Source organism: Branchiostoma floridae, chromosome 8 (genome assembly GCF_000003815.2).
Source record: "Branchiostoma floridae strain S238N-H82 chromosome 8, Bfl_VNyyK, whole genome shotgun sequence".
In the NCBI taxonomy this organism is placed as follows: Eukaryota; Metazoa; Chordata; class Leptocardii; order Amphioxiformes; family Branchiostomatidae; genus Branchiostoma; species Branchiostoma floridae.
In genome coordinates, this window is record NC_049986.1 from 9,363,450 (window position 1) to 9,388,501 (window position 25,052).

Below are 25,052 nucleotides of genomic sequence, written 5' to 3' on the forward strand. Positions count from 1 at the left end.
GTTACTCAAAGAATTTTATACAGTTATATAAAAAATAATCTTCAGTACTATTGCTATATATAAGTTAAAAACATGAGATTCCTCTGAGAGCAAGGTAGTGACATAGTACTTGATAGCTGTTTCAAGCATGCCACACACCACTCAAAGATGCAATCAGTGAGCGATGAAATGCCCCTCAACAACTAAGTCAGTATCATATATTTCTTGTTAGATTCACACAATGTAGCACTGAAAAACAGTAAGAGTTCTAAATAACAAGACCTGAAATACTTATGAAATCCAGTAATCAGTACCTTTATGGGCCAAATATATATATTATACAAGGATTATAACACATATTGGCCAATAATGTCCAATCATAATTAATATCTGTATGCATTGTATCAATATCGACATATGTTTTGTATTCAACCCAGGCAGCAATTCCATTTTTCAGTACTCATAAACTTCCTGGAATTTGTTATTCATGACAACTGGAATGAAAGTACCAGGGGGTATTAAGCAACACCTTTACAAGGTTGATGGGCAATCAAGCAAAATCAGACATGCAAAAAAACTCAATTAGTCGTGCCACGAGAAGAGCGCCAATGTTTTGATTTGATTAGAAAGTGCATGAACTCAGCATGTTGTCACTTGTCAAGATGTAAATAGATATAGTTTTGGATCATTATGAGGGAATCCTTCCATAATGCATTATGACAGTCTACTGCTTGTGTAAGAGATGTTATTGTGCTGGCTCAGGAATCCGGAATTACTCCCACAATAATCAGAAACTTCCATCAGTTATCATAAATTTACAGTTGACACATTTTCTGGCAAGTTATCAGAAAATCTTTTATATTGTAAGATGAATACCAATGATTGTGTTAATGGTAATGGAAAATGAATAAGCTTTTGATGGGGTCCAGTAAAGCAGGGAAATCTATTTCTACAAATGTACAACCTGTAAAAGCATATGATATAGGTTGGATGATTTTTAGAGAGAGCTTGTGGCTCATTCCTGAAGAAAATGCTGGCAAGACGTCAGAAAAGTGCACCATATTGTAAAATTCACCTCTTAACAGACACTTAGAGATGCAAACTTCTGTGCAATTTAAGGAAGCTAGTCCAGAATTTTTTAACTTTCTTGTTAAGTTCAGAGCTAGAATTGTTTCAAATTCGTTTCCAGGTGAATGATGGAATTGTTTCTGTTCTCAGATTTTGTCAAGATTGGCTTTGTCTGCCTCTTCATACAAGAAATTAGTACATGTAAAAGAACACTCCGAATATCCCATTATGAACACCATGTGCAGCCTTTTGGTTTTTGAAGTTTTGTTTGTAATGGCTCAGGAAGGATCAAGCAGACTGTAAGTTCAAGGAGAAAGAATGCTGTAGCCAAGGGTTTCAATGATGGAATTGTTTCTGTTCACAGATTTTGCCGAGATTGGCTTCCTCTGCCTCTTCATACTGGAAATGCTTGTGAAGATGTATGGGCTGGGTCCCAAACAGTACTTCAGATCAGCGTTCAACCGCTTTGACTGTGCTGTAAGTATGAAAACCATCTGAGAATGGTTTTATCCAGAACATGGGATATCAGAATTTTTCAGTAAGGTCTCACCAGTACAGTTTTGATGCCTATCATAAATCTCTAAGCTTCTAACTAATCCTCATTTGGGATTGCATTCTTAACGCAAAAGTGGCACCTACATCAGCTACATGCTTCAGCAAGAAGCTGAAGTAAGAAGTAAGAAGCTCTAAGGAAGATGTCTGAAATGGCATCAAAACATAAGCAGAGGAGACTTTACTGGTCGAGTAAAATAAAACTCCAAATATCCTAGTATTAACACCATCTGTAGAACTCAAAATAAGATAACATCAAGTTTAGTTTTTGAGCCTTTTAGTTTTTAAAGTTTTGTTTGTAGTGTCTCAGGAGTCTCACCAATGCAAAGTGTAAATGGTGTGAAATGAATTGGAAAATTGATTTACATAATTATTTAAACACTAATCTAAATTTGTACAGAACAAAAAGTTTTACCAACAAGCTTTCAATTAGTCTTCTGATCCCTCTCAAGTTGGAATGACCCAAATTCTGTGTCACATGACCTGAAGAAAGTGTGATGTCATCAGTGGGTCATAGGTGCCTGGAAGTTGGCATTAGCCTGTTTCAGAGGAGTGAAAGAGGCCAAATATTTGTAGCAGATCCCATCAACCATTCATCAACTCCAACCCATGTACAGAATTAGTGTATAGTCACTCTTTGTGATGTCAACTATTGTCTTGTACTTCATTTGAATATATGCTATTATACCATATGTTGTATTCAGGTCATCATTGGGAGCATATTTGAAGTGGTGTGGACTACCCTGAAACCAGGACAATCCTTCGGCATTTCAGTACTCCGAGCTCTTCGTCTCCTCAGGATATTCAAAGTAACAAAGTAAGGAAATGAAGTCTAACATATAACATATAACACTATACAATACACTGTATTACATTCATCCAGGGGTATCTCCAGCTTAAATTCTTTTCTGTCGCACTCATTGTTTGAAAGCTCATATTGTTAATTTACTAGAATGTTGAATCTGCCATTCTTAGCCTAGGAAGCTACATTTTCATCCATTTTGTGTCATGGAGGTCAGATTTTGGGGATGACATTTTTTCCTGTCTCAACAAGCAAATTTTTGTCCTGGGATGAAAAAAACGGGTGTTGGAGACAGCCTTGCTTTTCATCAAACATTAACGTATTGGTAAAAAAGAATCTAACGTAGAATTCAGAGATTAAAGGAAAATAAAAAGCTTTGCCCATAATGTGTGTTATTACTGTGTTCCAGGTACTGGGGAGCGCTGAGCAATCTTGTAATTTCCCTGCTGAACTCGATGCGCTCCATCATCAGCTTGTTGTTCCTTCTCTTCCTCTTCCTGCTCATCTTTGCCCTTCTAGGGATGCAGCTGTTTGGAGGAGAGTAAGTAGCCAATCAGCTTCTAGCAATTAATGAGCCAATCAGCTTCTAGCAAACAATGAGCCAATCAACTTCTAGAAATCAGTGAGCCAGTCAGCTTTTAGCAATCATTTAGCCAATCACTTCTTAACAATTAATGAGCCAATCATTTTCTAGGAATCAGTGAGCCAATCACCTTCATGTAGTCAATGGGCCAATCACCATCAAGTAACCAAAACTGTGTCCAAATAGAGCAACCAGTGTTTCAGTAACACAGGTAAAGGTGATAATACTTTGGGCTAACAATCATTCAATTGTTCTTGGCAGGTCCAAAGATGCAGTGTCAGTGGGTCTATGTTAATGAGATGACGTAATTGTTAGTGAGGTGATTCTTCAGTCAGTTTGAGATCTGGACTCAACCATGTTGGCTGTGACCTAAAAAGTGTTTCTCTGCTGTATGACCGTGCTTCATAGTTGTTCTGTCAGGGTCCTTTGGCCTGAATGGCATAGTTTGATAGTACTGTTGCTTGGGAAACCAAAAAGTGCTGTTGAAACCCTTTCCTGTCCTTTTCAGGTTCAACTTTGACGATGGCAGGCCCGCAAGCAACTTTGATACCTTCCCAATAGCATTGCTGACAGTATTCCAGGTATGGCACTGGATTCTTTATTGCCATTTGTAAATTTAAAGTGTGCACTTGATGCTTTATGGTCCTTAGATCATAGTCAAAACTCTGGGTAAAGATAATTCTCTGACCTAATTCAAAGGAAGACATCTGCAGGTGCACTCTCACTGCACTTGTGTCATGCATCACTGTCGGGCTCAAAAGATACTCAATGAAATTCAGAAATAAAAAACGAACTTTTATTGTTCTCTCTTTGTGTATATTTGTCGTCCTCTAAGCCATACTTTTACATTTTATGCAATAACAAAACAAAACAGTGAAAAAATAACAAAACAGTGACGCAGTGAACAAATCCCACAGTGACGCTAACTTGACACAAGTGCGGTGAGAGTACACCTTAATGTCCAGGACCTCCTTACAATAAAGGAGGTTGCTACCAAGTATTTAATACTGATTCAGAAGCACACTCAGTGAACAGTAGAAGTGCATGGGACTGAGCGTTTGTTCTGTCGTTCACAGATCTTGACCGGTGAGGATTGGAACGAGGTAATGTACGCTGCCATCAAGGCTAAGGGAGGAGTCAAAGGGCAGGGAATGATCTACAGCTCCTACTTCATCATTCTCGTCATGTTTGGCAACTGTATCCTTCCCAGAATTACTTTAATTTTACTATTTTAGCAATTTTTCAGCCTACCTTCAGTTTGCTATTGAAGCCATTTTGCACCATATTAAATTTGATATGGAGTAACAAAGTTCGAAATTAATACCAGTGGGTCCATTTTGCTTGGTGCAGCTTAATTTCAAGTAACTTTTGAGGCGGAGTCTGAGTGTCTCACAAGCTGCCTAATGCTGTTTGCACCAAGGATCAAAAAAATGTTTACAACTATTATATAATTGTTAATCATACCAGAATGCAATGCTTTGAAAATGCCACATATTTTGGTATGCTCAGAGGTCTTTGGAGGATTTTTCCTCCAGATGTTCTTCTTCAGTGTGTGATTTCTTCCCATAAACAATCTTCAATCTGATTTTAATTGACTTTTAACTTTAAAAAATGTACTAACAACTAACAATTTCAAACATTGAAGTAATGACTTCACATGCAAAGATCAAGAGTGCTGCCTTGCACCTGTGAAATTCAAGGGCAACTTAATGTTAATGGCTGAGGCTACCTGCTCAGCAACCTGGCTGTAAAAAGTATAATTCTAAACCCTAGTTAGGTAGATGGGAGAAGGTTAAAGCATGACAGATGCACTTTGATATTTAGATCCTCGTTAATACTTCATACTACGCCGACCTTTGGGAACTCCAAGTTTAAATGTCATTAGTTTATTGACAGCCAAGGATTCGTCACCACAATGAAAACATAATCAGGAGGGTGACATTTACATTTCAGTGCAGCCTCTTTTCCTTCCCTGGAAAAAATTATGAAGTAGCTGTGACTTTTCTTGTAACATAAATTGTCATAATGTACATAACCCCTTTCACACAATTATACATAATATAATATCACTTTTACCTTCATACATAATTATACGTAGAATCATTTGGCTATTATACATAATTATACATGCCCTTTTTACCATTATACATAATCGTACATGTCTTAAAAGTTAATGTAAAACTAACAGGCCATTTTGGTCCTAGAAGACAAAGAGGAAGAGGATATGTTAGGCAAACAATTACTTAATATGTCATATTTGGACGGTGAAAACGTTTGATACTTTTTTTCTGGACCAGATAATAACTAATAGGTTATCTCATGGGCTTCTACTGTTATCACATGGAATTAGATTAATTTGAATGCACTTTGAGTGTCCCATTGTCATTTATCGATTACTGGGTATGCATTGTTGGTACAATTTATGTTCCAGGCCTTAAAACTTTCACATAATGCATATTTTGCATTGAAACGTCATGTTTTCTTGCATGAAAATGACATGGATGAAGTACAACAAGGTGTATTCCACATCACCCTTGGTCCCAGCCCTCCTGCAGGTAGGATCACCCTCAGGCCTTCAGGCGATCCTATCCACTGTCGGGCTGGTGCCTTGGGTGATACGGAATACACAGTGTTGTATCCATTTATTCAGCTCCAACTCACACTGGGATCACCATTCTTTTAAGTGGTGGTCTTCTGGAACCAGGGAAAATTATAAGAGTCGATCTATGAAAGATTCCTTGACCATCAAACAGACACCCTGCTCAATGTGTTCTTGGCCATCGCTGTTGACAACTTGGCCAATGCCGAAGAAATTACAAAAGGTATGTCTAGTAAATAATCTGGTGTGGTAAAAAAGATCAATCAATCGATCAATCAACGAAAAATGGAATTCTTTGTCATGAAAAGTACAAAGCAATGTATTATAGATAAGCCAAATATCTGTTCCTCAAGCTGCACTGATATACAGATATTTCGGGTATCATCCACTACCTTTCATCAGAGTACAGTATATCTATTTATGAGAAGGTTGCATGCCCTGACTATGAATTTATATGTAAAGGAGATGAATACCAAATGTATATACTCCTGACAAATAGGAAACAAAAGTAATACAAATTTAAGACAATATTGATTCAGATGTAAATGAGTCAATTAGGTCCTGTTGTTTGAGTACAGGAGGTAATGTTGTCTTGCAGGGGGAGGGAGCACTTGTCAGGTGTTGGAAAGTTTGATACGTATGGATCCTCTCCATGTCTAACCTTCATCAACATATCAAAACATATCATGTAGTAGAATGGACTCATTCCTCAGCTAACCGACATCTATTGCACCACAGTCATCCTCAGTAAGACGTTTGTAGCCGCATAGTTTCAGTTTAAAAATTTTTACTCAGCCTGTTGGCCAAACCAGTTTTGTTGCATACAACTTCTTTGGTGGCTAGATGCTTCATCGACATATCAAATATCAAAGCTAATGGATGCTGATGTTACCACGTTTGCCACTCCTTCAGGCGATGTAGAAGAAGACGAGGAGAAAGCTAAAGCTCGAGAACAGAAGATTAAGGAGGAACTGAAAGATTTCAGCCCCACCTCTGGCCCTCCACATGGCCCTACCACCATTATAGCTTTGTAAGTCATCTTTTACCTTTTTCTTTCAAAACTCAATGTTAAACCGTATGTAGAACAAAATAGCCAGGGCTTTGCAAGGGCTTATAACTAATATAACTGACTGTTTGATTTTTAAGCAAATTTGAAGCAGATTTGAAGGTCGTCTGTAACGCTTGTTCACCTTTATCCGTGGGGTAACATATATATCTGTTGTTTTTAAAGACGGTATTTACCAAGTCGAAGGACTGTGCTTTATTTTGAAATATTTTGAAAATGTTGCAGTTTGCAGTCAATATCCATCAACTTGATATCCCTAGATACCCTGTTTTTACAAACAACGTATATAGGTTACCCCATGAATAAACGTAAACTGGTGTTACTTATTTCTTTTGTAAGTGACCCATGAAATTGACAGGATGTTGTCACGGTGCGGTGCCTGAGAAAGTTTACATTTCATAATAATTCCAAAGGGGCCTGTAGCAAATAATTAAATTACGCAATGACCTTTTATGGGTAATTTGTCACACAGAACATTGCTGACACTCCCCAAATTTTAAAGCTGTTAGCTAAAAGTCCTTGCAAAGCTCAGACTATTTTTACCCTGAGTGTCAATGTGTATGAGAAAGTGTCACTATACCTCTGCCAATAGTCCAATGTACAGTGTAAGCAATGTTGCAAGTATTCATTTCATATTTATAGGCCAAACTGATTTAATTATATGGATGACATCTTGCAAAGAAAAAAAATTAGCAAAAAAAAGTTGCATTTATTATGAAATAAACAGGTCAGGAAGGTGGAACAAATGATGCAAAAACACAGAAAATTTTGCAATTCACAGCATAATGTATGTGCTCATTTTGCAGTTGATGTATAGGTACAATTTCCAGTATGGTTGAAAATGTTTTCATGGGGGGAACAGACAACAATATTAATAATATATTGATGCTCTTCAGAAATTGTCATCCATGCAATCGAATTAGCTTAGCCTATTGCTATATTTATCCAATCAGAAAGTAAATTCAGAAAAAAGTTTTGCACAAACTTTCTGCCTGAAAATTACTGTCAGAAAAATTAAAGACTTCTTTTAGGGATTCTTAACGCTGGTTCACCTTTATTTGCAGGGTAGCCTATATCCGTTGTATTAAAAAATAAATCATTTAGGGATTTCAGGTTGACAGACTCAGTGGTTCGAATTGCAATATTTCGAATACATCACAATTTGACACCACCGTCCATCGACTTGATATCTCTATAGATACTAAAATGATGAACGCAACGGATATAGGTTACCCCGCAGGTGAACCAGCGTTATATACAGCTAAATCATGTTGACGCTTTCTCTAAAGTGTATATTGTACAGAGTGGATCCAATACTCCTCTACCTTTTTTCATATATTCAAAACAATTCTGGCAAACTTTCTTATCTAGCTACAAAAAATAGCACAGCATCTTTCAGCTGCTCAAATTCCTCATCACTCCCTCTTTTGGGCTTAAAGTTTATTAACTAACCTGCTTGTATGTGGTCTCTAAATTAAGCGGGCTGTATTGTCTCTGTGTATAGTTTGATTTATACTTTAATATCATTCTTCGACAAACTAAATGCCATGCTTTGTGGGACCCCCCATTATATGTTGAGATTGGTGTCCTAACATTTTGTCAATCCATGTTTGCATGTGATCATTGTCAACAAACGGTCCATATATTCATCTGTTTCTATACATCATCCATTCCTCACAAACAGTTTTCCTTAATGTCTTGTTTCACCCTTAATACAATGCATGATAACACATACTCAGTACATTGTATCCAGGTCGTGTGCTTAATTTGACATAACACGAATCATGGGTATTTGACTAAATGAAGATGCTGGAAAGTTTGAAAATAAAATTAATACATTTTCAAAATCTCTGATACACCCTTTCAGATATCTATTTGACAACATGTCATCTAGTACTTATCTTATGATAACTCTTGGAAATTTGAACTTACTGTTTGCACATTCTGTGCGTAAATTTGTTTTTTAAGCAATTCTTTCCTATCGTTATACCTGAGCTTAAACATGGACAGATTTAGGGTTCTTTGCACAGGAAAGTTGTTACACAGTCAGTTGAATGTCGATAGAGAGATGTCAGGAAGAGGCATTTTATACAACAAAAAAGTCTACATTCTCATGTCACATTCAGTGTTTTTATTTTTAATAACCAACAATTATCTCCCCACCCTTTGTCTTTGTGTCATGTGTGGTACTTTAGAAAATGTGAACTCTGTGAAAACAAGTTTATTGCACACTGTGTATCCTGTTTTGCAAAGTTGTAAACCGTTCTGTCTGACGTCTTATCTGTCGGGGGTTTTGCAAAGCAGGCATCATTACTTTCTAGCCCACTTGCTGCTTTTTACCAAATTATATGGTAGCCGTAGTGTGGTGACAAATATCATATCCGCTACTCTGGTTGCTGGGTTGCGTTGCTAGCTTCGGTATCATTTGGTTTCCTAATAGTGTGTTGTAGATGGTTTTGACTGTTCTGTAAGTCAATGAGAGTTTCTTTGGGGGAAGTATTGAAGCCATTCTATGTCTTTGTGTTGTCCAGTTTAATGTCATGTTGCCTGTGCAAGTTTGTTGCCCCTGTTGCTCATATTCACCATACACAAAGTCACCATATACATTGTACATTTTTTATAGAATATGTATTTCCCTTTCACTTCTCACCAACATTGGATTGCCTACAGGGAACACGATAGTTAGACTGTATTCCTAATGTAAACATGGACCAGACAATGCTCATGTGAACATGGTTTGAACAATGAAGTCTTCTGAATCAATAAAGTCTTCCACATCAGCACATCAACTGTATATCCTACAGTAACTACCAATAGTTGACTCTTGCTTATTTCTTTACCACACTGAGAGAATATAGCCTGCTTATGCCATCTAAAAGCGAGACTACTGGTAGTCTTGTTGCTTCAGTCTATGCCTTACAGCCTGAAAATACTCAGTGCACTGGAAAGCTCATTTCCAGTCTCTTCTTTCTATGGAGACACTAGCATACTACAGAGACTAACATCTATATGAGGTTTGCTCTGAATAGCGACCATTCTTAATCGAATATCAATCATATTGAAATTGGTCCAGGAGTATTGTGACCTGTAACCTATAGATACTAACTTAAGGCCCAAGTCATACTTTCTCTGCTTATTAAGTATAATTTTGATAACAGCTTGGTGTTTGGTGCATGAAATTCATGACTATTGCAGACTCTTTTTTCATCCTTACTTAAAATCCTGAGAATGACATTCCTTTAGTATTGTGCACTCTTGATATTATGAACTAAACCTTGGTTCCATTTTCTCGTAGAGTCATTTTCTTTAGATTTTGCTGCATGATTTGCAGTACTTTTCTTATGACAATAAGATCCTTGCATGTGATTAAGATCTCTGCATTTCTAACTGCTAAAGCTTTTATAAAAGTTTGGGTTTTTTTTGGTAAATGCTTAGAAACCTAACAGTGATCGTCAGCTCAAAAGTATTTTGCATGGCTTGTGAGGTGACACTAATCCCTGTAACCAATGACCAATCTATGCAATTACACAGAGAGGACAAGAAAAAGTTAGCAGACAACTCGCCTAGAACCAACCACGACACTGTGGACGGCCGCGGCCGCTCGCAAAGTCGCGGGGGTGACAGGACTCGAGGTCGCTCCCCGCTGGATCCAAGGGCCCCGCAGGAGAGACAGTCGCGTAGGGACCGCCCCCGCCGCAGGCCGCCCAGTAACATTCCCGAAGAATTCCAGAGGAATAACCCGGCCAGGTCCAGCCGCCAATCGCGTGACAGCAGCCTGCCTCCCGACGGCCGCGCAGGCCCCCGTCACCCCAGGATGGACGGGAACCGGAGGAACCGCGACTCCAGTCTGGACGGTGGGATGGGTCCTCGGAGGAGAGACAGAAGTAGTTCTGATGCGAGGAACGACCCGGGGAGGAGGAGCCGGCGCGACATCGGCAGGACGCCGGACGATGACCAGCGGAAACGGCGCCGCCGCAGGCAGCCAAATGACCAAGACACCGACGTCACAGACAGTGGCATAGACACATTACAAGGCAGAAGACGTCACAAAAGACGGTTAATATCGACCCATTATTTAACTTCCTGCCCGTTATAGCCACATCTTGACCTCCTCAGTAGTAGAATTTTTCATACAGCGGCCCACAGTGCCAACTTAGTCTGAGTCATGGAAAATCTGTCAGAAACAGTCCAAGATGGCCACATTTTATATTCAATATGAGTTCATCATGACTCCATGCGAATAGCTCTGACAGAATGCACTGTTCACATAATGCTACAATTATAATAAACAAGCTTTGGAGAAAAGTTATGTAGTTCACAACAAAACTTTCAGAAAGGGCAACCCTACTGTAACATTCATTGTGTTGTGTTGGTGGTGACCTCTGACCCTTGTGTGGTGTTCTGATTCATTCTAATTCACTGTTTGTGGAAAATGTCATGTTACATGTTGTTAGTGGTGTCATATTTCAAATAGTGATTATTAAAGCTATGAGAGTGAAAATCATATTTATTGTAAAAACTGTAGTAAATACATTTTGTATATTTGGTATACATATTTGGTATACAAATTGTAGATATCATTAGATTATCCCTAACAGTGAGTTTTCATAGCTTTTGTCTCTTTCTATCTGCAGGGATGCTGATGAGAGAGATGAGTTTGGTAAGTCCATGCAGAGAGATGAGCATGGTGATAGGAGAGGCACTATGGATGGTGGTAATGGGATGCTTCTTTTTCCATGCTTTCTGTTTCCTCACTCATTCCTTCCCTCACTCTGTCTTCTAGCTGTGTGGTCCTATCTCTTACCTTTGTTTTCTTGCTCATTCCTTCCATTCCTTGGTCTCCTAGATGTCTTCCTTAGCTGTGTGGTTCTATCTTTAACCTAACGCTAACTCTTTTGGGTCCTCTCTGATTCGTTCCCTTGTGTCATCTTCTAGACATCCCCTTAGCCGTGTAGTCCTATATCTTGTGGCTTCTGTTGCAGTGCTAAAGATACATTAGAATTCAAATGCTTCAGTTACATGTGCAATGTGTCTCTTATGCCTACTAAATAATGATAAAGATAATCATATGATAATAAATTAGCTGATTAACTGCGTGTAGTTTCTCTGAATAGAAAGAAAATATTTTCTTCTTAGATATTAGTGACACCTTAATTGATACTTACTAGATTAGAGATCGGTCAGTTTCTTTTTTTAACTACATTTGTATCACCATGTTTTATGCTGTTGGCTGTTAGATCCCCAACTAATGTTTTTAGTATTTGTAGAACATTCAGCTTGAATATATACATCAAATGGTGGATGACTACTACTAATAAAAACTGGGAGGATGAAAATGATGGAGCAAAGGTTATCAAGGACATTTTTTGTTCATCTCCAAATTTTCCTTTGAACACTTGAACAAATCAGAAAAGGTAAATTAACAACACTACTGTCTATGTCCATGGTGCTGATTTGGAATTGTAACAACATGATTGGACTTTATCAGGGCCAACTAGAATTTAGATACAAAACATTGTCTGGTAACATTTGAACCAATCAGAAATAACCTTTGTTTTACCAGTGATTTACATTGGGAACAGTTTGTGTCCATGGTGCTGATTTGCTCTCAAAACAACAACAAAAATAACAACATGATCTACTGTCAGTCTGAACCAATGAAAATGTAGATACCAGAAATTGTCAAGTAACATTTGAATCAATCAGAAAAGGCCACTGTTATCCTAATAATGTAGTCTGAAATTCAATACAGTTTGTGTCCATGTTGCTGATTTGCTGTCGCAACAATAACAACACGTTTTACTTTAATATGGACCAATCAAAATTGTCATACATGCAATTATTAGCTACCATATTTGAACCAATCAGAAAAGAACTTTGTTCCCCAAGTAAATTAACCTAACAGTTTGTGTCCATGGTGCTGATTTGCTCTCAAAACAATGACATCATGATGTACTTCAAGCTGGACCAATGGTGTCTTTTGTTACCTTTCTTAAATGTGCATGCTGTCTGTCTCTACAATAGATGGAGAAAAAGCAGAGCATAAAGAGGAATACGGGGAGCCCAAACCGATGGTGCCTTATAGTTCCATGTTCATCTTCTCCACCACCAATCCGTAAGTCCACTCAATCCAGTTTTTTTCATATTAGGCCCCCTTTCCACTAGACTTCAATCACGATGCGCTCTCACTGCAACCTTGATAGGATTATGTAACCTTTGCTTTCATACTGGGTAAATCACACAAAACTTAAAAGTGTGACTGAGACGACAGCAACAAAACACACAGAGTGTAAAAAGATTTGTTTCTTTTGTATATAATTTGTTGAGCGATGTGTCAAATTTTAGGTCGCAGAGAGAGCACGGCGAGAGCGCTGTCCTAATGGAAAGGGGGCATTGTGATAAACATGATTTGAGAAATCTAATAACATACTGTCCCAGTAATTTAGCCTAAGACTATTTCGTTTTGAACTACGTGTTAATGATGTAAGAAATGTTAAGTTTAAGTTCAAAATACACTTAGCATACAATCAAATCTGTCTGATAGTAAGTGTAGAGACCACTCAAGGAAATTGTCACAGTACACAGGCTGTTATCATAAACAGAGTTCTTAAGGCTTGGTTAAATCATATGAAAAATAATCTCAGGGACCTAGAAAGTTGCCATCATGGCCAAGTGGTTCCTACATATAGAAGAGGTTACTGCATGTACTCCAATGTTGAATGTATGTAACTTTATCAGACTTTAGAAAGCAATCTTAGACTTATTACCTCCATGAAGAATAAAGGTATTGCTTTTGGTTTATGTGTATATGTGTGTGTGTGTGTGTGTGTGTGTGCGTGTGTGTGTTACATGATTTTAGAACCTCCGGATAGATTGTAAATATCATTTGGTATGTGGATGAGGATTGGGGAGACAGAGGTCAAGGTCGATTTTAGGCCCCTAGAATGTGTGACCTTGTTCACCTTTCTAGATGATGAGTCATCATTGTTGCTTTTTGGCACTACTTGCATTACAACTTCATTCCTTCTAACTTCATTTTCTTTCACCAAATGACCAAAATGTTTTCTTTTTCTCCTCCTTAGCGTGCGTCTTGCTGCCCATTGGATCATCAACCTGCGGTTCTTTGATCCCGCCATCATGTTTGTTATTGTCTGCAGTAGTATCACACTAGCAGCTGAAGATCCTGTCAACAAAGTCTCGCAGAGAAACGAGGTGAATAATAAGTAGCTAACTTACACTTGTAGCATTAGTATATTGACATTTTGTCTCAACATTTTGTGTTATGCTTTAATCTATATCAAGACATTTATTTTTTAGTATATAAACATTTTGTAATTTGCTAATTTTATAGAGCAAAATCTTCCACAATACAAGTTTTAAGCTTCTTCATTTTCTTTTAAAATTCTTAATTTTTGTGTCATTGTACTTAATCAAAGCCAGTTGCGTATAATTTCAGATAATCTAACTCATATTGTTAATGAGCAAAGTTACCATTCTGTTATATTTTCAAGTAAAGTTGATGGGGGAAGTATCTTAATATGAAACCACCAAAGAGCTGATAAAAGCCATGAATGTTATGAAAATTAAAAAGATGATAGTCTTTCATCATTCATCTAAACTTTATCTTCCTTCTTTCCAGATCCTGAAATATTTTGACTATGTTTTCACTGGGATTTTCACATTTGAAATGACCATAAAGGTATGGAAACAAATATCTCTCATATTGAAGTAGTAAGTGAAATGCGTTCTCTGAGATCTGTATTTAGGCTCACTAGCTATGCTGTACAGTATCAGATTCTTCTGTTTACAGCAAAATGAAAATCTTATAATTATTCATTTTCTATGTACTGCATTTTATATAGAGTAAATTATTCTATTTGAAGAAGGTTCTGCATGTGGTTTGTTCAGCTGTACAACAAAGATTCATCAATCTGACATTTTCTTGATTCAATTTTGATTGTCTGCTCTGATTGGTCCTCTCACAGTTGATTGACATGGGAGTGGTGTTACACAAGGGTGCCTACTTCAGGGACCTTTGGAACTTTCTGGATGCAGTGGTTGTGACAGGTGCTCTGGTCGCCTTTGCATTCAGGTAAGCAAGACTGCATCAGTTGTTACCTCCATGAAAACTAGAAGTATTTTTGTTCTGTCTTAAGATCATGATAGGAATTTCAAACAAAATGTGACATGACATTGTGTAAAGGTGTACACATCCAGGCACAGATTAAACTATTTCATGAAGGTATGAGGTAACTCTTGTTGTCTGAGCTTCTAGTTAGTAAATAAACAGAGTAAACAATCTCACATAATCATTCAGGATTGAGTGGTGATATATGAATTTTCATATGTTGGTAGTGGTTTTAAAAACTTTGATATCTTACAAATGTTGTTTTATTTCTAGTGGTTCCCAAGGAGGAGGGAAGAATCTGAACACTATCAAAACACTTCGGGTGTTGAGAGTGCTCAGACCGCTTAAGTCTATCAAAAGACTACCGAAACTCAAGGTCAGTGTTTTGAAATTCATAATTCTTTGGTCACAATCTTTTGTTTTTAATGTGGAGGTTCACTGTTATTCACCAAACTTTTGACAAGACCTCCAGTCTTCTTGAGCATAACCCATACAAATAAAGTTGGAAAATTCTGTCCCAAATACTTTTAATTTGAATTTGCTGTTCTTTTAGTCACTCACTCATGATCACTCACTCACTCACTCACTCACTCACTCACTCACTCACTCACTCACTCACTCACTCACTCACTCACTCACTCACTCACTCACTCACTCACTCACTCACTCACTCACTCACTCACTCATTCACTCACTCACTATGTTGCAAAGTATATTTAGATAGGATTAAGTAAAAATTACTACAAATCTGGTTGGGTGAGAAACTGGGATTTGAAGTCACAACTTTTCAGGTCCGGGTTGCCCAACCCTAGACGCTAGTTGAATGTTACATGTGTAAGTTATGGTAGTTGTGCTATATCTTTTGTTAGGCCAAAGGGTCAGTGCTTTGTTGCCCATGCAGTGTGTACAAAATATGCATGCTATTACAAGGCTATCCGGATCCCTCTCCTTTCACTGCCTTTTACTCCCAAACAAATCAGGTACCCATTTTTGGATCCAGGTGTATTGAGGACATTTACCTTTCACAAGGGCGCAACATCTAGCCAGGAATGCCATAAATGGAACCTGTGACATCTCAGTCTCGTATCCACTTGCCTAGCCACTTAGCTATTTGACACCGTGGCTCCACATTCACTCTGGTGTGTATGTATAAAATGTTGACGTTTAAGACTTTCTGTCCCTCTCCAGGCCGTGTTTGACTGTGTAATCCACTCCATCAAGAACGTCATCAACATCCTGATTGTTTACATGCTGTTCCAATTCATCTTTGCCGTGGTGGCCGTGCAGCTCTACAAGGGCAAGTTCTACTACTGCACCGACGCCTCCAAGAACAAGGAGGAATCCTGCCAGTGAGTGGATACTTTTACCATAATTTTCATTCTGTCCTTGTTTTTCCTTTTGTCACCCCAGAGAAGGAGTAAAATAATCGTTTTGCGCAAGTCTGACCAACTCGGCCCAACACCCTAACCCTTACCCCTAACCCTTATTTTTTTTTAAACAGAAAGCGTTCCAAAGCAGTATGGGAAAAGGGGTGAAGTCTGCTATCTATAATTGCCTTCTTTTCATCTGTTTGAATCAATTGTTCCCAGGATTAACAACCTATACGTTTATACATTGTTGTATTTTCAACTGGATAATTTTGTAAGGAAAAACTCATATGTAAGGTAAAAATGGGCAGGCAATTACATGTAGTGCCATATTTCTCTGATATGTGGGGTTTAACAATATGTAGAAAACTGTATCAGCTACCTGTACATGTAAGATGTCACAAGTATGTAAATAATGATCTCCTTGAACAGCCCCTAAGATTTGGTAAAAAAATTTTTTTCAGGGGTTATTATTTAGAATATAACGATGACGAAGTCAACGTGCAACCCAGGGAGTGGAAGCGAAGAGACTTCCATTATGACAATGTGTTTTGGGCCCTCCTAACACTCTTCACTGTCACTACTGGGGAAGGATGGCCAGCGTGAGTAGATTAACTATCATTTCTTGTTATGAGACTCTTTACAGCTCAACACAACAGGACTATTAATGATAGGCTGACTGTGCCATTACACAACAGAAACACTCACCATGAATTTCCATTCAATCTTGCCAACTGTCATCAAATGTCTGTATTAGAAGTAAATGAGGCGGGTTCTTAAACATACTGGTGGTGCTGCAACTCTCAACATGTTGAAATTTATGTTAAAATTGAACCAGTGAATTCATCAGTTCAATACATTAGATCTAATATTTCATTCCAACAAACATTCAGACAAGATGCTTGAACAGATTCCTTATTGCCAATCACATTATGCAATGCTAAAAATGATTGTGAACTATGGAAAAAATGCTCTATGTCTGCACATGCTGCAAACATACCCATATGTTCTGTCTTGCATTGGCTTCTACTAACGGTTGATTCAATCACAAATTTCAGTTGAAAGTATGAAACAAAAGGCCTTACTTATTTACTGTTCATAACTGTCACTTGTAGGATCTTGCAGTGGTCCATGGATTCCACCACGGAAGACACCGGACCATCTCCAGGCTACCGTAAAGAAATGGCTATCTACTACGTGGTCTACTTCGTTGTGTTTCCGTTTTTCTTTGTCAACATTTTTGTGGCCTTGATCATCATCACCTTCCAAGAGGAAGGTGAAAAGCAGGCACTAGAATCCGGCATTCTAGACAAAAACGAGGTAAGAGAAATTATGAATTTGATTTTGTGCTCTATAGTTAGCAATGTTTGCCTTTAAGTTAGTGTCCTTAGTGAAAAATATTTCTGCTCATTTTCCTACAGTCTGATTAAATCTTGCTTATAGCAGCCTACCTTCTGACTGGCCTCCTCTATCTGTGGGTAGGGGCCAGTTACAGTCCTGGACAGCAGAATTTGTGTTACAAAAACTAATTTTCCTAATGCTACTGCTAACTTCAGGAGACAAGTTGACTGATGTATTCATGATTTTAAAACTTTTTTCTTTACATGAGCTATAATAATCTATGTACCTTTGGTACTCTCACAGTTAACATATTTTTCCCCTTTTGGCTATTTTCAGAGAAATTGTATAGACTTTGCCATGAATGCCAAGCCTATGACCAGATATATGCCCGAGAACAAGAAGTCCTTCCAGTTCAAGATGTGGAAGTTCGTGGTCTCCCCACCGTTCGAGTACTTCATCATGGCCATGATCGCGCTGAACACCGTCGCCTTGATGTGCAGGGTATGCTGGTCTAGATGAATTTTGATAATGTTTGTGGGTGCAAAAATACGTATACTTCACAAATGTGCTTACTTCTTTTAGATTGTATTGGCACTGTATGTCAAAGAGCCCTTACAACTTAGCCCCGCCTATTGTAAGGTCCTTGCAATTCGGCCTGGCATATACTTGTGTCACCCGGGTACAGGGTTGATTTTAACTGTGAATTAAAATCAACCTAGGGCCTGGTTGTGCCCAACAATAGCCCTGTAGTTGAGGGTTGTCCCATGAGACCACACAAGGGGGTTCACCTTGAAAAAAAGCCTCTAAACTACCTGACGGGCCCCATTTCTAATTGTGATCATTAAACATTTAAAACGAGAGCCAGAGTATTTTACAGAGAAGTTTATTACAGGAGCAAACCAAAGCTAGGGTTATACAATGTAGAATAGATACCACACTACTGCATTACATTGTAGTATATGAGAATGAATGATCCATTGTCTCAACCATGTATTATCTTATTCTACAGCATTATAAACAGACTGCAGACTGGGACGAAATTCTTAACTACTTCAACATTGCCTTCACTTCCTTGTTTGGACTGGAGTGCATCCTGAAGATGATAGGCTTTGGACCAAGGGTATGTATAGCTACATAGATGTCTCATGATCAACTTGTCTTGATAAAACATTTTGGAAAGTGGATATCAACACTGAAAGATGAAAAATGGCATTTACAGTAGACTACAACTAATTTCATTATGGCCAATTGCATAACTCGGGAAATTGCACAGAAATTTAAAACCCCAAACCATTTCCCGTTCACCCCAGTATAGATAAAATGGCATAATTGCATTAGCCATTACGGCATAATTCTGATATTTGCATGAAATAACAGCACATGGTATACTAACCTGGAATCATATGATAAAAATAACCAAAACAGCAAATATAAGCTGACAAGATTAAGTACAATGGTATCAAATTGCCCAAAGTTTTGTAATTGTGGCCGGTGCCACTCATTTGGTTTATTGACTAAGCCATATAGCTGCAAAAATCCTTTGACAAATGGCTCATGCAATTAACAGGATTCTACTGTACTAGTAAGTAGGGTGTTTAAGTATATACAACATCCAATAGGCTTTGTTCACATACCATCATTTTTTCATTGTTTAAACGTGAATGCATGTCAATTGTATTACACAATCCCTACTGGTACTGAAATGCCATCCGTTGGCAACATAATCATATTTCCGAAAGGAGAAATTAATCTTTCAGGTTATCAATAGTTAAATTAAGCAAGAAAACAGGCAAGGGTGTATCTTAGCATTAAAGTGCATCTGTGCTGTTAAAGACATTAGGAAAGAAGACTAAACTTGATCTATTCCAATACTCTAAATTGTCCCATTTATTTGAATTATTGGTTATAGTTAGGTCTTCTTTCAGAAACTAAGATTTAAAACTTAATCAAAATTTAAGACCTCCTAACACTGAAACGGATAGAGTGACTACTTAAAATTGGTGGTCAAAGTTTAGTCTTTTTCAGAAAGTTAACTAAGATTTAATCAAGATCTTAACACTGAAAGGGATACAGTGACTATTTTGAAATGAATTTTTCAAGTATCTTGGTGAGAAATATTAAGCAGTCTTCAGCAGTTGCCTCAACTTATTTATACTCCTCTCTTTGATCATGATTCGTTAATAAGACACTGTGTTTGCTGCTCATAGAATTACTTCCGCGATGCATGGAACGTGTTTGACTTCATCACGGTTGTCGGTAGCGTAACGGACATCCTGGTGTCCAACTTTGGGGTAAGTTCAATCTCAAAAGGGTGTCTTTTTTTCTCTCCACAGCAATTTGACGTGTTGTCATTAAATTGCTTCTTCCTAATATCTACATTAATGTACACAAACTGTAAATTTTTACATTGTATTTCGTCAAATGTATAATATGGTCACATATTTGTAATGTTACATTGCATGAGCTTATTTCAATCCTTATGACAGACTACTCAAGGCAGAAAATGTATCAACATATGTTTGCAAAACTATAATTCTTTTCAAGTGATATGTTAAAGAAATGTCTTCTTTGTGTCTCTAAAAGCTTTGATATCACTATCTTTTATGTCTGACGTGTAATGTGATAAACATATGCCTTTTTACAACCTACAGTTACTCTTTAGCAAAATTCACCATTATTTCAGACGATCTACAATTTAATTTTTGAATTTGTATCAATTCTGTAGTTCGAAATAATATTTACCATTGTGAGCAACCATGGAGAGGTGTCTACTTGTCTAATGGTAACATGTATCCGTGGCCATTTCAGGTTTTGTGTTAAACTTTGCAGTATCTGCTCATGTGTATTATGTATGTAATGTATGTAATGAATGTTTAACACACTCCTGACCTGTTGTAACCTGTGTCCTGACCACGCTGTCTAGGGAGACTTTGCGGTAGGTGATTCCGAGGAAACCCTGCCCACCTCCCAGCCCAAGCTGTCCAACCAATAAGCTAGCTCACCATTTCAAGTGCACATGTACAGTGTGTTGGGCACAGACCTCCAATTCTCCTAGCATTAAAATGCATACAAAACATGTAAAAAAAGGCTGTCAAAAGTCACCTACCTGAGGTTTAATTGGTGAAAATCTCACATTGGCAGGCAAGTTTGACTTCTAAAGAGTGCATATGGCGATTTTGATGACATTTGATTCGGCGCAATGCGCCCCCACAAACAGAATAAGAAACTCTGTTGACCTTTGACCTTTCTGATAACACCCAAACTATACTTACTCTAGACTGTCTATGACACTCCAAACATGGCAGAAAGCCCATTTTTCTCACAAAACAAAATAGCCGGAACCCCTACCTATAATTTCCAGCGCCAAAATGCCAACATTTACCAACAAAAAGGCTTCTTACAGTTACTTTTGCAAGCCATCTTGAATCAAAATTGGCGCATGCGCAGGTCTGTAATGGTGACCTTTCACCTGTTGCACATGTGAAAGTGTGAAGGAGCCTTCAACTTTGACCTATTACCCACAGTGCATCACACTACACATGCGCACTTCAAAATTGTGAGCCAGTTTACGTGCATGCCATGCACACATGGCTTATACAGTTTACGTTGGGTGGCCAGCATGACTTATGTACCAGTTTTCATTTGTCCATGCCATTTTTCTTTTGCATGATGAACCACATTCTGCCGCTCCTGCACTCGCTTTGCCTACTGTTCCAACCAACAGAGCGTAAGTTTTACATTTTGTTTATATGTAAGAACAAGTCGTGAGATGTTTGTGCTTGCCTCATGCATGTGTAATGTTACAACTGCCATTGTCCATGATCAAAATCAACTAATAAGTCATATCAATAGATCACAATCATTCACAGCTATTATAATTGACATGCTTCCAACGTGACTGTTTAAGATCTTAAGATTTTCTGGAATGTTAAATGGAGTCCTTTTTTCCGTTTTCACAATTGAAAAGAAAGTTTTAGCCACAATTTATGGACAAGAGCATTTGCTGTTGCAGTTAATTAATAGTACTACCAGAAAGAGAAATTAAAAAAAAAATAAATTATATTTGCTTTTGATATTGGCAACTCTCAAAGTACATGCATCATTTTGTTATCACTTGTTGTACTTTATATAGCCCATGTTCTGCTGAGCCCGTACATGTATAATACATATATGGGTTGCACATATATGACGCCTGTATGTGGGTCCAGTATCCTTCATGCATCTGGGGCATTTCTTACTTAAATGCAGCATATCACAGCTATAAACTGCATTGATTTGGTATGTAAATCACAGAATAGGTCAAGTTCTACTGTTTTGATCAATTAACCAGCTTTGGGGGGGTGGGGTGAATTGGCAATGAAATTGTCAGCAGGGCAAGGGATGTAAATATTTGTATAAAGGTGAACAACATGCAAATTTGTTTTCATATGATGGAAGTTAAGGCAAAGCGATATGATTTGATCTTTTACAATATTTGAGGGGAATTAAAACACATGAGTGTGTGCAATAGGACATCCTCAACACTATCACTACAAAGCAGTTTGAAATATCCTGTTATTTTTTCCCCTGAAATTCAGGACAACTTCATCAGCCTGAGCTTCCTGAGGCTTTTCCGAGCCGCTCGACTCATCAAACTGCTCAGGCAGGGAGAGACCATCCGGACTCTGCTCTGGACATTTATCCAGTCTTTTAAGGTAAAAACAGACAACTGTACTTCAAAACTTTCCCCACAGAGCACTGGGAGGACCTTGCAAATGACAGATCCAGCTGGACATGCACACTGTCCAGGCAGCTCAAATCAGGAGAAACCAGACTGATGCGCATGGCAGAAAAAATCAGATCCTGTGAAAAGAACTCTGCAACAGAGTCCTGAGTCAGCTTTCAGATTTGCTCTATGTGGCAGAGACTGTCACTCTCGTATAGGACCGTTTAGCCATAGCCGATGCTGTAGGGCTGATATCAATTAGGATTTTACCATGGTCAATATTGACCAAAGGAGCTAGGCCATATATAAAAAGTGTTCACAAGAAGAATTTTGAGGCAATGAAGAATATTCCTCACCTTTGTATTATATTAGAATAGTATGATTGAAATTTGTAATTGTTGGATCGCGGCATTTCAATATTGTTCATAGTTTTTGTAAAGGGCCGCATGCCGTAGTGCAGCGACATTATTGTTGTCAGGAGTTACTTGTTCTTGATTAGATGTCTGCCACCTTGCTTAGGTTCCATTTGCGATTGGTTGTCTTGAAGTTCACTTGCTGTTTTCTATGGCTCTTTTGTTTTCCATAATTAGCATTGGTTCTTGTAAATGCAGAAGGAAAGACTTAATTGGTCTCTAATTGTATCATGCAGTTGCTCTAAATAAGTGTAGAAGTGACCTGATATAATATTTTTTGTCTTTCCCCCACTATCCAGGCCTTACCCTATGTTGTCCTGCTCATCGCCATGCTGTTATTCATATATGCCATTGTGGGAATGCAGGTAAGACTGAAGGGTTGGTTAACTTGATGGCTAATTTTATTCCATTGGGACCATAATATGTTGCTATTGACATGATAATCTATCACTTTATGATTTTGTATAAAAACTCATGACTTGGAATTACTTGGGTACAGTAATTAGTTAACAGTTGTTGCAAAACAGTTGTCGTTGGAGGAACAGATTAGCTCTTTCATGTCATTTACAAATATATGTACCAGAAGAAGTGGACACAGTATGCTTCCTTGTGGTACATGTGATGGCTACTCAGTTTCTTTAAAAATGTACATTAACATGTACATGTACTACAATTGTATAACACCATATGTCTCTACTACTACTTGGTTGGTTGCCTGTCTCTTTGCTTCGTTTGAACCACTACAGCTACTGTAACAGTTACTACAATTAGATGGAATTTGATCCACATGGTACATGGTCTAAATGGTCTTTATTTTCCTTCATGTACAAACAGGTTTTTGGTAACATAGCTCTAGATGATGAAACTGAGATCCACAGGCATAACAACTTCAGAACCTTCATACAAGGGCTCATGGTTCTATTCAGGTAGGAAACACTTGCTATACATACTATAGATGTCTATCATTAAGTGATTTACCAGTTTCATTAATTGTAGATGTATACAACACAGCCACGCACAGATGGATAATCTATCGGGCATTGTATAGGACTTTATGATAATGTAGTACAGTGACATACATGTACATGTATATCTTCCTTATGGCCACCATGAAAAAGGATAGATATTGCATTAAGTAGGTTTGTTTGATTGTGTCTAGATTTCTGCAATACATTGTATTTGAATTCCAGGCATGTTGGGGGCACTATCGGGAAGTTAGGTCAGATGTAACAGAAAGGTGGCTCGAAATGGGATGGGCCAGTCTAGAATTTTCTGGACTGCGTTCGACAGGACATAGCATTGGCTAAGCTCTTAGGGATAAGGATGCCTCAGTGTTGTATCCATAAAGTACTGAAGACAACCTTGGATATTATTGAACATGAGCCTGAGCTAGAAAAGGCTTCAAGAATACATGTAAAAACATACCAGGGGGAGCAAAATTGACTTTTGTTTTCCAACCCACCCACAAACCAAATATCGTAATCCATCCAGAGGTTCTTGAATTATTGCTCACTACAAAAATCCGGACTCACAGACAGACACATGTACACAGACACACCCAAAACTATGGAGATAGCAAGAAATTGACACAAAAACCTAGTTTGCATGTTTGGGATAACTGGAGCGGTACCCCCCTCCCGCAGGTGTGCGACAGGAGAGGCATGGCAGGAGATCATGCTGTCCTGTTTACCAGGAGCAGAGTGTGATGCACAGAGCGAGGACCCCGGCCCCAACTGTGGCAGCACATTCGCCTACTTCTACTTCACATCCTTCATCTTCCTCTGCTCCTTCTTGGTAAGAGTTGCCAATAATTATCTTTGCCCTGAAGGTTCTGTAATCAGTGCTGTTTCTGTGTTTGTTTGAAAACAGCAAAACTCAAGAAGTTATGTATGGATCGGTATGATACCTGAAATGTGGGTACAATGTAGCTTGATGTTTTTTTACAGTATCTTGTGACTGGTTATTCAGTATACTGGTATAGGTAAAAAGTATGAAGTCTGTTTTTTTTTCCAAATAGGTAATCCAACAGATAGTTAACACAAGTTCAAAGCAGTCTTTTTTTCAGAACCATGGACAGAGTCAGGAAGTGCCAAGCACTACCTTTTCTTCTTCCATACATGGCTGAAGACCAATCTTATAACCCCTTTTTTTTTCAGGCAATACACTTACTTATTGTCCATTATTCTATTTTAGTTTCCCAATATTATGAGTGTTATTTTTTGACATGAATTCCTTGTATTGGAAAAAAATCACTGTCCAAAGCTGTGCGGAGATCTTGACATCAAAGGGTTGTTTTTTCCACCATTTTGCAGATGTTGAATCTGTTTGTTGCTGTCATCATGGACAACTTTGACTACTTGACACGGGACACGTCCATCCTAGGCCCCCACCACTTGGAAGAGTACATCCGAGTCTGGGCTGACTTTGACCCAGGAGCAACGTGAGCTTT

General features: G+C 38.2%; 1 protein-coding gene across 14 annotated transcripts in view; it reads left to right on the plus strand.

Moving 5' to 3' along the window:
• The window catches only part of LOC118421257 (voltage-dependent P/Q-type calcium channel subunit alpha-1A-like), a 128,505-nt gene that overhangs the window by 80,529 nt on the left and 22,924 nt on the right, over positions 1 to 25,052 (plus strand). For 10 of the 14 annotated variants that reach the window (XM_035828464.1, XM_035828473.1, XM_035828474.1 and 7 more), the window contains 26 exons: positions 1,412 to 1,524; positions 2,304 to 2,416; positions 2,811 to 2,942; positions 3,493 to 3,565; positions 4,061 to 4,181; positions 5,738 to 5,806; positions 6,496 to 6,613; positions 10,181 to 10,705; positions 11,284 to 11,363; positions 12,674 to 12,764; positions 13,732 to 13,861; positions 14,289 to 14,348; positions 14,635 to 14,741; positions 15,051 to 15,153; positions 15,966 to 16,126; positions 16,609 to 16,746; positions 17,260 to 17,464; positions 17,822 to 17,986; positions 18,495 to 18,605; positions 19,693 to 19,776; positions 20,409 to 20,420; positions 22,063 to 22,179; positions 22,903 to 22,968; positions 23,438 to 23,529; positions 24,247 to 24,397; positions 24,916 to 25,043. In XM_035828464.1, the coding sequence (XP_035684357.1) occupies positions 1,412 to 1,524; positions 2,304 to 2,416; positions 2,811 to 2,942; positions 3,493 to 3,565; positions 4,061 to 4,181; positions 5,738 to 5,806; positions 6,496 to 6,613; positions 10,181 to 10,705; positions 11,284 to 11,363; positions 12,674 to 12,764; positions 13,732 to 13,861; positions 14,289 to 14,348; positions 14,635 to 14,741; positions 15,051 to 15,153; positions 15,966 to 16,126; positions 16,609 to 16,746; positions 17,260 to 17,464; positions 17,822 to 17,986; positions 18,495 to 18,605; positions 19,693 to 19,776; positions 20,409 to 20,420; positions 22,063 to 22,179; positions 22,903 to 22,968; positions 23,438 to 23,529; positions 24,247 to 24,397; positions 24,916 to 25,043 (3,265 nt within the window). Of the gene's footprint in view, positions 1 to 1,411; positions 1,525 to 2,303; positions 2,417 to 2,810; positions 2,943 to 3,492; positions 3,566 to 4,060; positions 4,182 to 5,737; positions 5,807 to 6,495; positions 6,614 to 10,180; positions 10,706 to 11,283; positions 11,364 to 12,673; positions 12,765 to 13,731; positions 13,862 to 14,288; positions 14,349 to 14,634; positions 14,742 to 15,050; positions 15,154 to 15,965; positions 16,127 to 16,608; positions 16,747 to 17,259; positions 17,465 to 17,821; positions 17,987 to 18,494; positions 18,606 to 19,692; positions 19,777 to 20,408; positions 20,421 to 21,209; positions 21,213 to 22,062; positions 22,180 to 22,902; positions 22,969 to 23,437; positions 23,530 to 24,246; positions 24,398 to 24,915; positions 25,044 to 25,052 lie in introns of all 14 variants that reach the window. The other 4 variants (XM_035828462.1, XM_035828468.1, XM_035828470.1 and 1 more) reach the window with 4 other exon arrangements.